General features: G+C 41.3%; 4 protein-coding genes across 4 annotated transcripts; 2 read left to right on the top strand and 2 right to left on the bottom strand.

The window, feature by feature from the left end:
• Positions 1-740: 740 nt before the first annotated feature.
• LOC111483652 (probable pectinesterase 48) lies at positions 741-2,166 on the bottom strand. The gene is made up of 2 exons (XM_023129894.1): positions 1,497-2,166; positions 741-1,424 (listed from the first exon to the last, which is right to left on the bottom strand). Exons 1-2 carry the CDS (start codon positions 1,968-1,970, stop codon positions 816-818), a joined length of 1,083 nt encoding a protein of 360 aa, XP_022985662.1. The 5' UTR covers positions 1,971-2,166; the 3' UTR covers positions 741-815.
• Positions 2,167-2,232: 66 nt separating this feature from the next.
• Positions 2,233-4,615, top strand: LOC111484039 (cysteine desulfurase 1, chloroplastic-like). The gene is made up of 7 exons (XM_023130452.1): positions 2,233-2,392; positions 2,821-2,966; positions 3,044-3,116; positions 3,231-3,294; positions 3,571-3,670; positions 3,900-4,052; positions 4,134-4,615. The coding sequence occupies exons 1-7, from the start codon at positions 2,233-2,235 to the stop codon at positions 4,302-4,304; spliced, it is 867 nt and encodes a 288-aa protein (XP_022986220.1). The 3' UTR covers positions 4,305-4,615.
• A 1,694-nt stretch (positions 4,616-6,309) lies between these two features.
• LOC111483653 (probable pectinesterase 48) lies at positions 6,310-7,671 on the bottom strand. Its single transcript, XM_023129895.1, has 2 exons — positions 7,094-7,671; positions 6,310-7,021 (listed from the first exon to the last, which is right to left on the bottom strand). The coding sequence occupies exons 1-2, from the start codon at positions 7,565-7,567 to the stop codon at positions 6,413-6,415; spliced, it is 1,083 nt and encodes a 360-aa protein (XP_022985663.1). The 5' UTR covers positions 7,568-7,671; the 3' UTR covers positions 6,310-6,412.
• A 332-nt stretch (positions 7,672-8,003) lies between these two features.
• On the top strand, positions 8,004-9,363 carry LOC111483648 (pectinesterase PPME1-like). The gene is made up of 2 exons (XM_023129890.1): positions 8,004-8,606; positions 8,679-9,363. The coding sequence occupies exons 1-2, from the start codon at positions 8,004-8,006 to the stop codon at positions 9,285-9,287; spliced, it is 1,212 nt and encodes a 403-aa protein (XP_022985658.1). The 3' UTR covers positions 9,288-9,363.
• The last annotated feature ends 4,732 nt before the right edge of the window (positions 9,364-14,095 follow it).

Here is a 14,095-nt window from a genome sequence, read left to right as displayed (position 1 = left end):
TCCCAAAAAGCCTCATATTGGAAATAACTTCCTTGATTATAAACTCTTGATCATTCCCATCCAACACCTCCCCTAAGACTTTCTAACCCCTAAGACTTTCTGACAAAGTATGCTTCCCCTTAATCAAGGCTCGTGATAAAATAAGGAACCACTACAAGGGGAGTAAGATTCAGATTACCTTGTTGATCGAATATCTCAAGGCAAAACATTGTTTGAGATTCGAATCACTCCACAAGCAAGATCGATCATGTCTAGCTTGTTGATCAAATATCTCAAGGCAAGAACACTTGCTTGAGATTCGAATCATTCCACAAACAAGATTGATCATGTCGAGCTTGAATGATTCTACATGCAACCTAAACTACATAGAATTGCAAAGAATTATATAGCCTCAAGATTGATCAAAAGAGTTCTAACATTCATACTTATTATTTGGAGGAATGTCCAATCAAATCAATAGCCTTTTTTTTATTCACTTCTTGATTCCTTTTAGATCGTGAGCTTTAGAGCTGCTTAATTACTCTATTAAATTCCTTTCGCATTGTTACTCTCTTTTGTGGAAAAGAGTTCAGGATTTCAGTAAGTATATATATATAATTGTTTTCATTTGTTAAGATTTCAAATCAAATATATCCCAAATGCAAATGGAAAAGAGACTCCAATAGTTGGACATTAAGTAAAATAATCTATATAATTTGAGGACAACCTTTAAGAAAAAGGTCGTAGAAACATTATTGTTGAAGGGAAATAAAAGAAGGAATGAGCTAATAATCATGAACCCAATTGGGTGCAGAGAGTGTTAAAAATCTAATACTCTATAGCTTGGGAGGAGGAAGCAGCCACTTTTGGGCCTGCACGTAATCAAGGTTGATGAAGGGTTTCGCTTGTGCTTCACTCAGCTGTTTGCTGAATTTTACACGCTTGCTCGTCTCCGCTCCCGGCCCCGAACACTTAAATTCTCCGAAGAAAACTGTCTTGTCAAAAGCCGGGTTGTTCATGTCGTCCCAGCCTTCGGGATGAAGGATGTCAGCAATGGTGGTGTAGGCAAACACAACTCTGGACCAGGGCCTCCAAGATCTTCCCAAATAAGTGTTCGGCCCGCCGGTGCCTGTAATGCTGCAATGCGCAAACACATACCCACTCGGGTCGTCTTCCTTTTCTCTTGAATGCGCTGCAATCACTCCCAATCCCCCGACTCCCAACACATTCAGCTGACTGTTCAAATACAGGGCCGTTGCCTTCCCGAAGATGAAGTCCACGGTGCCTTGAATGAAGCAATCCTTGTACACATGCAACCCGTCGTCGTCGCACAGGGTGTCTTGAAACCCTATGAATTTGCAGTTGTAAATTGCGGCTTTATTCCCTCTGATTCTCGCCGCCAATGCCGGACCTCCTTTTCTCGCATCCGGTCTTGGAGAAGTGTTCTGATTTTATTCAAAAATTGATCAGAAAACGACACCCAATTAACCCTAAAACGCATTTAATTGACAAATTACCTCGATCACGAGATTGGCAGCAACGAAATACTCAGCCTCGACGATCAAAGTGGCACTGTAGACGGTGCCGTATTTTTTGGCATCTCCATCAAATGTCAAGTTTGGCATATTGTTAGGGGAACCGTAAAGGGTAATGAAAGGCTGATTTCTCTCGATCGTAAGCTTCTCCTTATAAACTCCTTCCCCAATCCAAATCACGACGCGCTTGGTGTTACCGGCGGGAACGCTGGCGATGGCTTCGGTGACAGTCTTGAAGTCTCCACTTCCGTCGGCCCTTACTTTGACGACGGTGGAGCTTTCTTCAGCGGCCACAAGGGCTGGATCAAGCTCCGCCTTGCGGGCGGCCAAGGGCTTCACATGTCCGGAAAACCAAGCTTCTAACTGCGACTTCTCTGCAGGAACCTCTGTTGTAGCAGAAGAGATGGGTGCAAAAGCTGCGAGGAAGATCACCAATGCTGAGAGAGCAATATTCATATTTAAGTGATTTATTTTATTTTAAAAACAAGGATGGGTGGATGAGTACGTTGAATTGCATGGAGAAGGTGGGATTATATAGGGTGATGGGGCCCACTGTGAACCATAAGAACCTACCTAACATTTTTGAATTAGTTTTACCTTTCCGTATCTAGTGGAAGACTATTTCCTCCGAACAAAAATATAATTTTAAAATAACATTTTATTTTCTTCCAAATAAAAGGCTCTACAAATAAATAAATAAATAAATAAATAACCAGAGATGTATATTGTCCCTTGGCAACTTGTAGCTGAAAGGACTGGTGCTGTTCTGAAGTTTGTGAGTTTAGATGAACATGATGTCCCAAACTTGAAAGATTTCAAGGAGATGTTAACAACAAAAACAAAGCTTGTGGTTACCCATCATGTCTCAAATGTACTAGGTACACCCTTCTATTTGATATCTTAGCACTATTGTTGTGAGATCTCACATTGGATGGAGAGGGGAACGAAGCATGCCTTATAAGGGTGTGGAAATCTCTCCCTAATAGACGCGTTTTAAAACCTTGAAGGGAAGCCCGAAAGAGAAAATCAAAAGAGGACAATATCTGCTAGCGGTGGGTTTGGGCTTGGGCGGTTATAATTGTAATCTATTTCCTTGTTTTTTTTACCATTCAATTTGTAAGCATTACTCAAGTGGAACAAGTAGTAGGTGAGTATTTCCAACTGAAGTGTGATCATATCTTTTCAGTAATTACAAGTCAAGTTTAAACTTGTTTGGCTGAGTAAAAATAGTAAAATTCAATGAATGAAGGACAGAAAAGAACTGATGTATATAGTGGAATTCAGTATGATTTGATTGTTTCTGCAGCATCTGTTCTTCCAATTGAAGACATAGTTAGCTGGGCACATCATTTTGGGGCTAAAGTGCTAGTAGATGCATGCCAGAGTGTTCCACATATGGTTGTCGACGTCCAGGCGCTTGATGCTGATTTTCTTGTTGCTTCTTCTCACAAGGTTAGGCTGTTTTCTTATTAATTAAATCTTGGGCCTTACATTTGTGCATATGAAGTTAAGGAATAAACATGCTTCAGATGTGTGGGCCTACAGGCATCGGATTTTTATATGGAAAGATTGATCTGCTGTCTGCAATGCCTCCATTCTTAGGTAGGTACTTCGAGAAGATAAGCTATGAAAACAAATATATATAAATAAACTTGTATCAGTTAGTTAGCCGGGAGTCAATATCTAATTTCCATATCTGGTCCTACATGGCTCTAGGTGGTGGAGAGATGATCTCAGATGTCTTTCTTGACCATTCCACATTTGCAGAACCTCCTTCCAGGTTGGTGAACTGCAAGGGTGCATCTTTTTCCTTTTATTCTAAATGGGGTGGAAAAATTAGAACGTTCAATATATAAGACTGAGGACATGCTGAATCTGCCATTGATCTTCTATGTTTTATTCCTAAAATTAGAGCACCTCAAAGTTCCATTTAATTTTTTAAAAATAATATCATGAACTTTAGCGCTTTATCTATAAGTTTCTATGCTGGCTGCTGATTTTGTTTGCTCATCTTTTTCAATTGATACTTGGCTTAATTTCGAACGTAATACATTAGATTCGAGGCTGGGACGCCAGCGATTGGAGAAGCAATTGGATTGGGAGCTGCTATTGATTATTTGTCTGGAATCGGCATGCAAAAGATTCATACTTATGAAGTGAGTTGATTGAGATTTGGCGTATGTATCCCTTTCTTTGAAATTTGTTGGGGTGAAAAGGTTGCATAGTAATGGAAATCTTGCTCTAATCAAGGGATTCAGATATTATTTTTCATCAACATCCTGGAAATCTGAAATTGAAAACTGCAAGCGTAGGATGAGATGATAAATATGTTCACAAGTTTTGATACTTTAGTCTAACCAGCAATGAGTTGCTGTCTGCTAACAGGAAGAATTGGCGAATTATCTATATGAGAACCTTCGTGCAGTCCCTAACATTCGCATATATGGCCCAGTCCCTAATGCTCAACGTGCTGCTCTGTGCTCGTTCAATATTGACAACATGCATCCAACGGACATTGCAACTTTTCTTGATCAACAGGTACATCAAGGGAGATTCTAGATTGTATTACTAGAGTGCATCATTTACTTTCTATGGGTCCTTAAAAATATTTTAATGCAGCATGGTATAGCCATCAGATCAGGACATCACTGTGCACAGCCCCTCCATCGGGTTCTCGGTGTCAGCTCGAGCGCACGAGCTAGCCTTTACTTCTACAACACAAAAGAGGATGTGGACTACTTTATCCAGGCTCTAAATGACACTGTAAGTTTCTTCGACTCCTTCAAGTAGGGATCTGGTAATACCAAAACTTGTCGATTTGGCGGGTCCACTGCATGGATTATGCTCTGTTTCTTGCTTTGATGAAGATTGTCTTTCTTCTTGCTATCTTGAGCTGAGCCTGTGACATTTACTACCAGATGTTTTCCCATATAATGTTCTTGTAAAGACCACAGATTTCTCCTAGTTTTAGACTTTAGTTTATCTATAAATTATTTAATTAAGCTATGCTTTCATGGACTCATTTTTCTCAAGATTATGGGATACTGTCAATGTATTATATATAGCAACACTCAAATCACAAGTCTCAGATTCCTTGGGCTCATGACATGACGGTTTATTTTAATTAAATCTACCATAAAACCAATTTTATGTTTATAAATTCTACGTGAGATTTCACCTCAATTGGAGAGGGAACGATTATGAAAGCATCGAATATAAATTCATTTGTAAAAAGATATGACTAATTAATCTCACCTCAATTGGAGAGGGAACGATTATGAAAGCATCGAATATAAATTCATTTGTAAAAAGATATGACTAATTGGATGCAGTAAGAAATTCCTTTAATCTTGTTAAAGGAAGAAACCTAATAAAATTTAAATAACGTATAAGAAAAAAAAAAAATATAAAATAATTTTTTTTAGGAAAATAAGAAAATTAATGACGAAAAACTTGTATAAATATCTGGTTTCAGTGCGCGATTCCAACTTCAACAAGCTTCCTAAGAGTTCATCAAATTATTATCTATTCAATAGGTTGTATTCATTTGAAAAAAGTCCGGGAAGCTTCTTCTCCAATCATCCATGGATTTTGATCGAACCAATAGCGAAAGCGAAAGGAGAAACTCATACGGAGGAAGATTTGGGCAAAACGCTGCTGTTTTAGCGGCTCCTCAACCAAGAATCGCAAGAGTAATGTCTCGATCTCTGTTTCTGGCTGTGATTTTCCTCTTGATTCCTCACATTGGTCCCGTATTCAACGACAAAGGAAAATTCCTCTCGTTCGATTCCAAAAAGCCTCACTCTATGACCAAACGAGAATTCTTCGACTTAATCGACGAATTGAAAACCGCCGAAATTCTCATGAAGGATAAACAGAGCCTTGTGTTGATTGCAGGATCCAATTCAAACACCGAGGCTGCGGATCATTATGCCGATTATCTGAGAAGAATGGGAGCCGATGTAGTAATAGAGAACTATTTGCCGCGATTCTCCTCTGAGAACGAATCGTTTGATATCGTGTTCACGCTAGGGCAACTCGGAGCAAGATTTGTTGACCGTGTTCTTAAAAGCGGCGGCGCAGTGGTTGTTCCGGCGAATGATATGTCTCTAAATGTGTACCTCGATGAATTGAAATATACGTGCGTTTACTTAAAGCCTTACAGTCTTGAATCGATCATCATCGTGGTGGTGAAACCAAGTCCGCCTCATCAATTAGATGCCGGCGAGTTACGCCGGCGGCCACATTGACGGTACCGTAAATTATGATTCACATATCCTGTGCACTGATACACTTGGATTGGGACTCAAAAAAATAGCGGCCGAAGGCAATTAGGTTAGGCTTCGCTTCTTTTTTCTTCTTTCTAGAGGCTTCGTGCATTATTTTTTACAAAACCTAGGTCTAAATTTTTCCAATCAATTTTTGTATTGATTTTAAATTTTATGTAATGTTTTAATCTTAGTTTCAAAATATTTTAACCTTAAATTATTATTTTTATATCTATTAACAACCAATATAGAATTTTATCTATTATAAAACCTAGTATTACATCTACTAGATGCTGAGTTTGAATGCTTAGTCCTCCCTTAAATAAATGTTTTTTTTTAATTTTTTTTTTATAGCGATAGTTGTATGTCTCGGTTCAAAATGTAATGAAAAACACACAAATAGAAAATTAAGTACAACGATCAATATATTATTCTCAAACAAAACTGTCATCATACTACAATAGATGTCGTATAATTTGACGACAATAATTGAGAATAAGATCATAGAAAAGATATTATTAAAGGGGAAAAAAATAAAAAAGAATGTGAATGAGGAAATTAATGATCAACCCCATCGATTGCTGAGAGGTTATGTGAGAATACTGCCACTCTTCCTGCAACTGTGAAAGCCTATAGTTTGGGAGGAGGAAGCAGCCACTTTTGGGCCTGCACGTAATCAAGGTTGATGAAGGGTTTCGCTTGTGCTTCACTCAGCTGTTTGCTGAATTTTACACGCTTGCTCGTCTCCGCTCCCGGCCCCGAACACTTAAATTCTCCGAAGAAAACCGTCTTGTCAAAAGCCGGGTTGCTCATGTCGTCCCAGCCTTCGGGATGAAGGATGTCAGCAATGGTGGTGTAGGCAAACACAACTCTGGACCAGGGCCTCCAAGATCTTCCCAAATAAGTGTTTGGCCCGCCGGTGCCTGTAATGCTGCAATGCGCAAACACGTACCCACTCGGGTCGTCTTCCTTTTCTCTTGAATGTGCTGCAACCACTCCCAATCCCCCGACTCCCACCACATTCAGCTGACTGTTCAAATACAGGGCCGTTGCCTTCCCGAAGATGAAGTCCACGGTGCCTTGAATGAAGCAATCCTTGTACACATGCAACCCGTCGTCGTCGCACAGGGTGTCTTGAAACCCTATGAATTTGCAGTTGTAAATTGCGGCTTTATTCCCTCTGATTCTCGCCGCCAATGCCTGACCTCCTTCTCTCCCATCCGGTCTTGGAGATGAATTCTGATTTTATTCAAAAATTGATCAGAAAACGACACCCAATTAAACCTAAAACTCATTTGATTGACAAATTACCTCGATCACGAGATTGGCAGCAACGAAATACTCAGCCTCGACGATCAAGGTGGCACTGTAGACGGTGCCGTATTTTTTGGCATCTCCATCAAATGTCAAGTTTGGCATATTGTTAGGGGAACCGTAAAGGGTAATGAAAGGCTTATTTCTCTCGATCGTAAGCTTCTCCTTATAAACTCCTTCCCCAATCCAAATCACGACGCGTTTGGTGTTACCGGCTGGAACGCTGGCGATGGCTTCGGTGACAGTCTTGAAGTCTCCACTTCCGTCGGCCCTTACTTTGACGACGGTGGAGCTTTCTTCAGCGGCCACAAGGGCTGGATCAAGCTCCGCCTTGCGGGCGGCCAAGGGCTTCACATGTCCGGAAAACCAAGCTTCTAACTGCGACTTCTCTGCAGGAACCTCTGTTGTAGCAGAAGAGATGGGTGCAAAAGCTGCGAGGAAGATCACCAATGCTGAGAGAGCAATATTCATATTTAAGTGATTTATTTTATTTTTAAAACAAGGATGGGTGGATGAGTACGTTGAATTGCATGGAGAAGGTGGGATTATATAGGGTGATGGGGCCCACTGTGAACCATAAGAACCTACCTATCATTTGTGAATTACTTTCCGTATCTAGTGGAAGACTATTTCCTCCGAACAAAAATATAATTTTAAAATAACATTTTATTTTCTTCCAAATAAAAGGCTCTACAAATAAATAAATAAATAAATAAATAATTACCCAACCTCTTAAACTGCGGCAGCTAAAACGGAAAGCTAAAACTGCTCCGTTCTTAAGGTTCACTGCGGGCCCCCTCACTCCATATAATCCCCACCTCATCCCTGCAATTCAACGTACCCCACCGTTCTTCGGAATGCAGATTTAAAAAATAAAATTTATTTATTAGAAGGAAGAAACAGAAATATGGAATATGGCATTAATGCCGTCGCTCTCACAAGATTGGTGATCTTCCTAGCCGCTTTTGCAGCCATCTTCGCTGCTACACCACCGGTTTCCGAAGAACCCAACTGCGGTGCTGCATCATCGGCTTCCGCCGAAGGCACCTGCTCTACTACACCACCGGATGCCCCCGCAGAAGCCACCTCCGCCTCTCCTACAGCAGAGGTTCCCGCAGAAAAGTCGCAATTAGAAGCTTGGTTTTCCAAAAACGTGAAGCCCTTAAGCGCTCGCAAGGCGGAGCTTGATCCAGCCCTTGTGGCCGCTGAAGAAAGCTCCACCGTCGTCAAAGTAAGGGCCGACGGAAGTGGAGACTTCAAGACTGTCACCGAAGCCATCGCCAGCGTTCCAGCCGGTAACACCAAACGCGTCGTGATTTGGATTGGGGAAGGAGTTTATAAGGAGAAGCTTACGATCGAGAGAAATAAGCCTTTCATTACCCTTTACGGTTCCCCTAACAATATGCCAAACTTGACATTTGATGGAGATGCCAAAAAATACGGCACCGTCTACAGTGCCACCTTGATCGTCGAGGCTGAGTATTTCGTTGCTGCCAATCTCGTGATCGAGGTAATTTGTCAATCAAATGAGTTTTAGGTTTAATTGGGTGTCGTTTTCTGATCAATTTTTGAATAAAATCAGAATTCATCTCCAAGACCGGATGGGAGAGAAGGAGGTCAGGCATTGGCGGCGAGAATCAGAGGGAATAAAGCCGCAATTTACAACTGCAAATTCATAGGGTTTCAAGACACCCTGTGCGACGACGATGGGATGCATGTGTACAAGGATAGCTTCATCGAAGGCACCGTGGACTTCATCTTCGGGAAGGCAACGTCCCTGTATTTGAACAGTCAGCTGAATGTGGTGGGAGTCGGTGGATTGGGGGTGATTGCAGCGCATTCAAGAGAAAAGGAAGACGACCCGAGTGGGTATGTGTTTGCGCATTGCAGCATTACAGGCACGGGCGGGCCGAACACTTACTTGGGAAGATCTTGGAGGCCTTGGTCTAGAGTTGTGTTTGCCTACACCACCATTGCCGACGTCCTTCATCCTGAAGGCTGGGACGACATGAACCACCCTGATTTCGACAAGACGGTTTTCTTCGGAGAATATAAGAGTTCGGGGCCGGGAGCGGAGACGAGCAGCCGCATAAAATTCAGCAAACAGTTGAGTGATGCAGAAGTGAAACCGTTCCTCAGCCTTGATTACGTGCAGGCCCAAAAGTGGCTGCTTCCTCCTCCCAAGCTATAGAGTATTAGACTTTTAACACTCTCTGCACCCAATTGAGTTCATGATTATTAGCTCATTCCTTCTTTTATTTCCCTTCAACAATAATGTTTCTACGACCTTTTTCTTAAAGGTTGTCCTCAAATTATAAAGATTATTTTACTTAATGTCCAACTATTGCAGTCTCTTTTCCATTGCATTTTGGATATATTTGATTTGAAATCTTAATAAATCAAAACAATTATATATATATTTGAACTCTTTTATATTTGAACTCTTTTTAACATGTTTTCATACGTTGTATAGGTGAATGGTAGGCCTCTGGTCCTCTTTTTGTTAGGCGGCCATCGCCACTGTACTATGTTCGGGGCGTCTTAAAACACGGTTTGTTCCTATAGGAGATCATTAACAGTATAAAGGAGAAGATAAAGAACCAAGCACTTCAACCGAATCAAATTTCTGGGCTTTAATCTATTCTGTTTTAGGTTTAGGAAGACGAGCAACTGCACTTCGATATGAGCTACTATATTTTCTGGTGCAAATTCTCCTCAATGAGAGTAGATTGGAGGATGGTGCAAATGTCACTAACTCACGATGAGATTGTGCCACAACCATCAAAATCCAACAAACCCATATAACGTCTCAACCATATTATGAAAAAAAAAAGAGAAGTTTATGACTATCACAGTCTAGCAAAACGGCAACCCTTAAGAAGTGTCCATCCGACCACGTGAGGTGCCAATATAGTTGAATGTTATGATGTGACTAAGGGGACAAATGAGAATAACGAGCGTGAATTGGGGAGAAATTCTATAAGATGGGTGTGATGATGGGAGCTACAGGTGCAGGTATTCCTGTCAAATTTGTGCCTTTGTTGTAGATACCTGAAGAAAGGAAGAAGTCGCACAATCTTGTAATCGTTCATTTCACTTTGTTTTGATAATAGACGAGATTGAGAAATCCTAATTATAGACGTAGGAGAAAAAGAAAAAAGGCAAAGGCTGATCACCTGACCCCATCCAACCAACGACTTTAGCGTCAAAATCTCCTATATTCTGATTCTTTCGGTACGCAAAAGAACAAGGAAGAAAAACAGAATGGAGTTTCTCATTCAAGATCGCTTCGAGAGCCATAAGAACAAGTCTATCTTCGGGTTCTCTCTCGAGCGCGAAAGAGAGATTAGGCAATTCCGGATGGATGTTCCATGAACGGAAAAAAGTAGGACAGAAGGGTGTCACATCCTTTCCTTCCTTTTTCTACGAGTACGACTTTCAAAGGATAAAATGCTTTCCTTTCCCCTCTAGCACTTCATTTTCTATTTCCTGCACCCTCTCCTGACTCAACGAAAATTCGTCACTAAATTTCCGTCACACTTTTTCAATCTCTACTGCTAGCTAGCATGTACACCAAATTCATTTCAAACTCTTTCCCCCCTCTTCCAACTCAATGCTTTCAAAAACAAGTTCACCCTCCTTCTACTCTTCGAGTCTCCCTCTCGGTTTCGTTTCTTCGCTCATTCATTCGCCTCGTAACCTCGGGCTCATTGCTTCGCTCCTCTCCCTATCGGTCTCATTGCTTCTCTGTCTTAGCCGAGCTAGCTTTCTTTTATTCCCTTCACTCTGTTCACTCTTTCACAAGGTAAATAGAATAGGATAGGTGTTTTCATCTTCCGGCCTGGACTGATTGAACGAGGTAAAGCGTCTTCGCTCGCTCCTCCCCTTTGTTACGTGTTTGTTCGTATTGAATTTGATTCTTCTTTTTCGTCAGGTTTAAGTCAGGTTTAAGGAAAGATTAATGAGAGTGAACGAAGGGAGACTCAAGATGAATGAGACAGAACTACTGAACCGGAAGAAGAAGAAGAGAATGAAAGAAAGAGAAGCGACTGAACAGGAAGTCAAGACTCAAGATTAATGAGAGTGAACGAAGGGAGACTCAGATTCATTCGACTTTACTGTGAAAGAATAAAGGGAGAAGAAAATGAAAGATTAATTCTCCGGAACCTTTGACTCTATTCCCTTGCCTTATTGAAGAAGGTAAAGCTATTTGAAGAACCTGAACCAATGAAATCAGGGGGAGACTCAAGATTCATTCGACTTTACTGTGAAAGAAGGGAAAGAAAAGAGATAGTGAAACCTGAACCCGAACCTATAATCCTGTAAACGAAGAAAATGAAAGAAAGAGAGTGAGATAAAGAGAGTGAGAGTAACCCTGCATTGGACTGATTTCTTTTACTCGACTGTAAGAAAAGAAGAAGGTCAAGCTCAATCACCGGAACCAGATTGAACTCGGGTTGAACTATTCCTTTCACAAGGTAAAAGACAAAGAGAAAGGAAAGAAAGAGAAGCTCAATCACCTCTCCCTCTTTTTTCTTGAATTTCACTCTTTCACAAGGTAATTCGGAAGGAAAGACTCAACAAGAATGATCCTTCACTCAATCACTTGTCCCTGATTGAACTCGGTAAAGCATATTCAGTAGCTCTTTGATTGAATTTGATTCTGCTTTCAAGACGAAACAAATGAAAGAAAGATTCATTCTCCTGAACCTCGTAAACAAGTCAAGCTACTTACTCCCTCTCCTCTGTGCTTCACACAATTAGTAGGAGCTTTCCAAAGAAATAGCTTAGTAGCCACAACGGAATCATTAGCTGACCTGTCTTTGTTAGAATGCTTTCCTTATTCCTCTTTCCTTAAGCAAAGGAGTCAAAGACCTCCCTAACAATTGAATAGCGTAGTTTCGTAGCCAAATCAGTATACTGACCGGGGCCGATAGGTTCAGATTCTGAAGAGGTGAGCTGTGTGCTGCTACGCAGCGAACGAGATTCCACCCAAGAATCTCTGAATGTTGATTGAGCCCTGCCTATCCACGGCTTTAAAACCACACTGAGCTAGCCCCGCGAAGAAATAGGTAGAGGTCTATTTTCCATTAGCCTTTGTAGCAGCGAACAGGCAAAAGAGACTACTATCAGCTCGGGGTTGGTTAGACCCACGAGCCTCCATAAGAAAGGCTGAACCACTACTGTAGGAAAGCGAAACCACTGAGGACGAAGTCATTTAAGCTGATTATTATGCGATTCCCCACCAGTTCAATCATTGAATAAAAGAGACTACTTGTTCTTTAATAAATAGTGAAATAATCTAGGGTGAAACCTAATAAAGGTGGCTGACCTTTCTTTCCCGGGCTTGTGTTCACATCTCTTTCTTTTCCAATCTTTCCAATTCTGTAACGGTGGCTATAAAGGACATCTAACGGTCGCTAGACCACCGTAATGGGGCGCCCTCCCCCTTAGTTTCCATCGCTCTTTTCTGTCCGCCACACCGAGAGAGTATAGCACGAGTGATCTATACGAGGTGGTGATCCCCATTCTTGTCTTGTACGCAGTACTCATACTGGAAATTAGAATCAAGGATTCCTCGATCAGATGCCCTTAGGTCGATTCTCATCATTCATTCTAAACCCTTCTCCGCTTAGGCTTAGAGGGTGGTCCCCCTTTTCTGTAGCTACTTCCTCAAAATGTAGTTGAGCTTCGCCAATCGGTGATGTCCAGATCCAGATCCAAACACGGACCGGAGAATAGACAATCAGTTAGTTACCCCTCTGTGCAACACATATAGGGGCATTTCGTTTCCTTCAGGTGTTGCCTACTAAGCTCCTCCTCTTCGTGCAGTTCTACTTATCCTTTCTCAATCAGTCTCATATGAGGAATTATTTCGTTTTAATACCTGCCCTCAGATCCTCTGACCATCCACCACCATCAGAATAAAGGTCCTGTGGCGCTACGCCACGAACAGTTAGAATCATATCATCATGCAAAGAAATCCCCCTAAGAAGGAAGCCAGGGTTCTTGTCTCACCTATAAAGACTACTCTTTCGCATTCATTGCTTATTAAGTCAGCCCCTCGTCATACTCTTCACCTATCGGCTCTTCAGAGCTTTCCTTGAGTTTGATTGCAGGGCGTTTAGACGAACCAGAGGATTTTTTCCTTCCCTTCTTAGCCCTGAACTACGAGAAAGAGGTCAAATATCATTACAGTCGTTCCGCCGCTATTCTTCCCGTTGGATATGGAATCCCATTATTATCGTGGTTCTAAATTCAGATCACTCACCTCTTTCTTTCTTCTTCCATTTTTATAACGAACGGGGTTTGCAAGAAATTGCCTGTAACTACATTCCTCCATAGCTTGCTCCAACTCATTAAAGCCAACGGACATTAGTTTACTCATTCCCTGCCCTATGCTCCCCAAGTCGCTACAACCTCTAAGCGCAGGAATCCACGAAGGAAGAAAGGCAAATAAGTAGGGCAAGAAAGCTAATCGACGAAGAGGTGTCGACCATTACAGAGAATTCGACAGACAAGACTACGGATATCAAGCCTAGTGAGAAAGAGTCGATCCTAACCTGCGAAATGGTTAGATTCTATATCTAATATACGAAAGACCAAGCAAAGTCCCGGCGGGAAGAAGAGGGTCAGCCACCCACTTGAGAAGCTAGGTAGTCGCCAGAAAGAAAAGAAGCGAGGAGGAAGAAAGCTGTTGTAGAAGCAAAGCTTCCCCCCCTGTAGTCGTAGTACTCGGCTCGTCCCTACTTTGATTCAAAAAGATGAAAACATGTTAAAAAGAGTTCAAATATAAAAGAGTTCAAACATATATATAATTGTTTTGATTTATTAAGATTTCAAATCAAATATATCCAAAATGCAATGGAAAAGAGACTGCAATAGTTGGACATTAAGTAAAATAATCTTTATAATTTGAGGACAACCTTTAAGAAAAAGGTCGTAGAAACATTATTGTTGAAGGGAAATAAAAGAAGGAATGAGCTAATAATCATGAAC

This window comes from Cucurbita maxima, unplaced genomic scaffold (assembly GCF_002738345.1).
Source record: "Cucurbita maxima cultivar Rimu unplaced genomic scaffold, Cmax_1.0 Cma_Scf00009, whole genome shotgun sequence".
NCBI classification, from domain to species: domain Eukaryota; kingdom Viridiplantae; phylum Streptophyta; class Magnoliopsida; order Cucurbitales; family Cucurbitaceae; genus Cucurbita; species Cucurbita maxima.
This window is presented reverse-complemented; position numbering and strand designations above follow the sequence as displayed.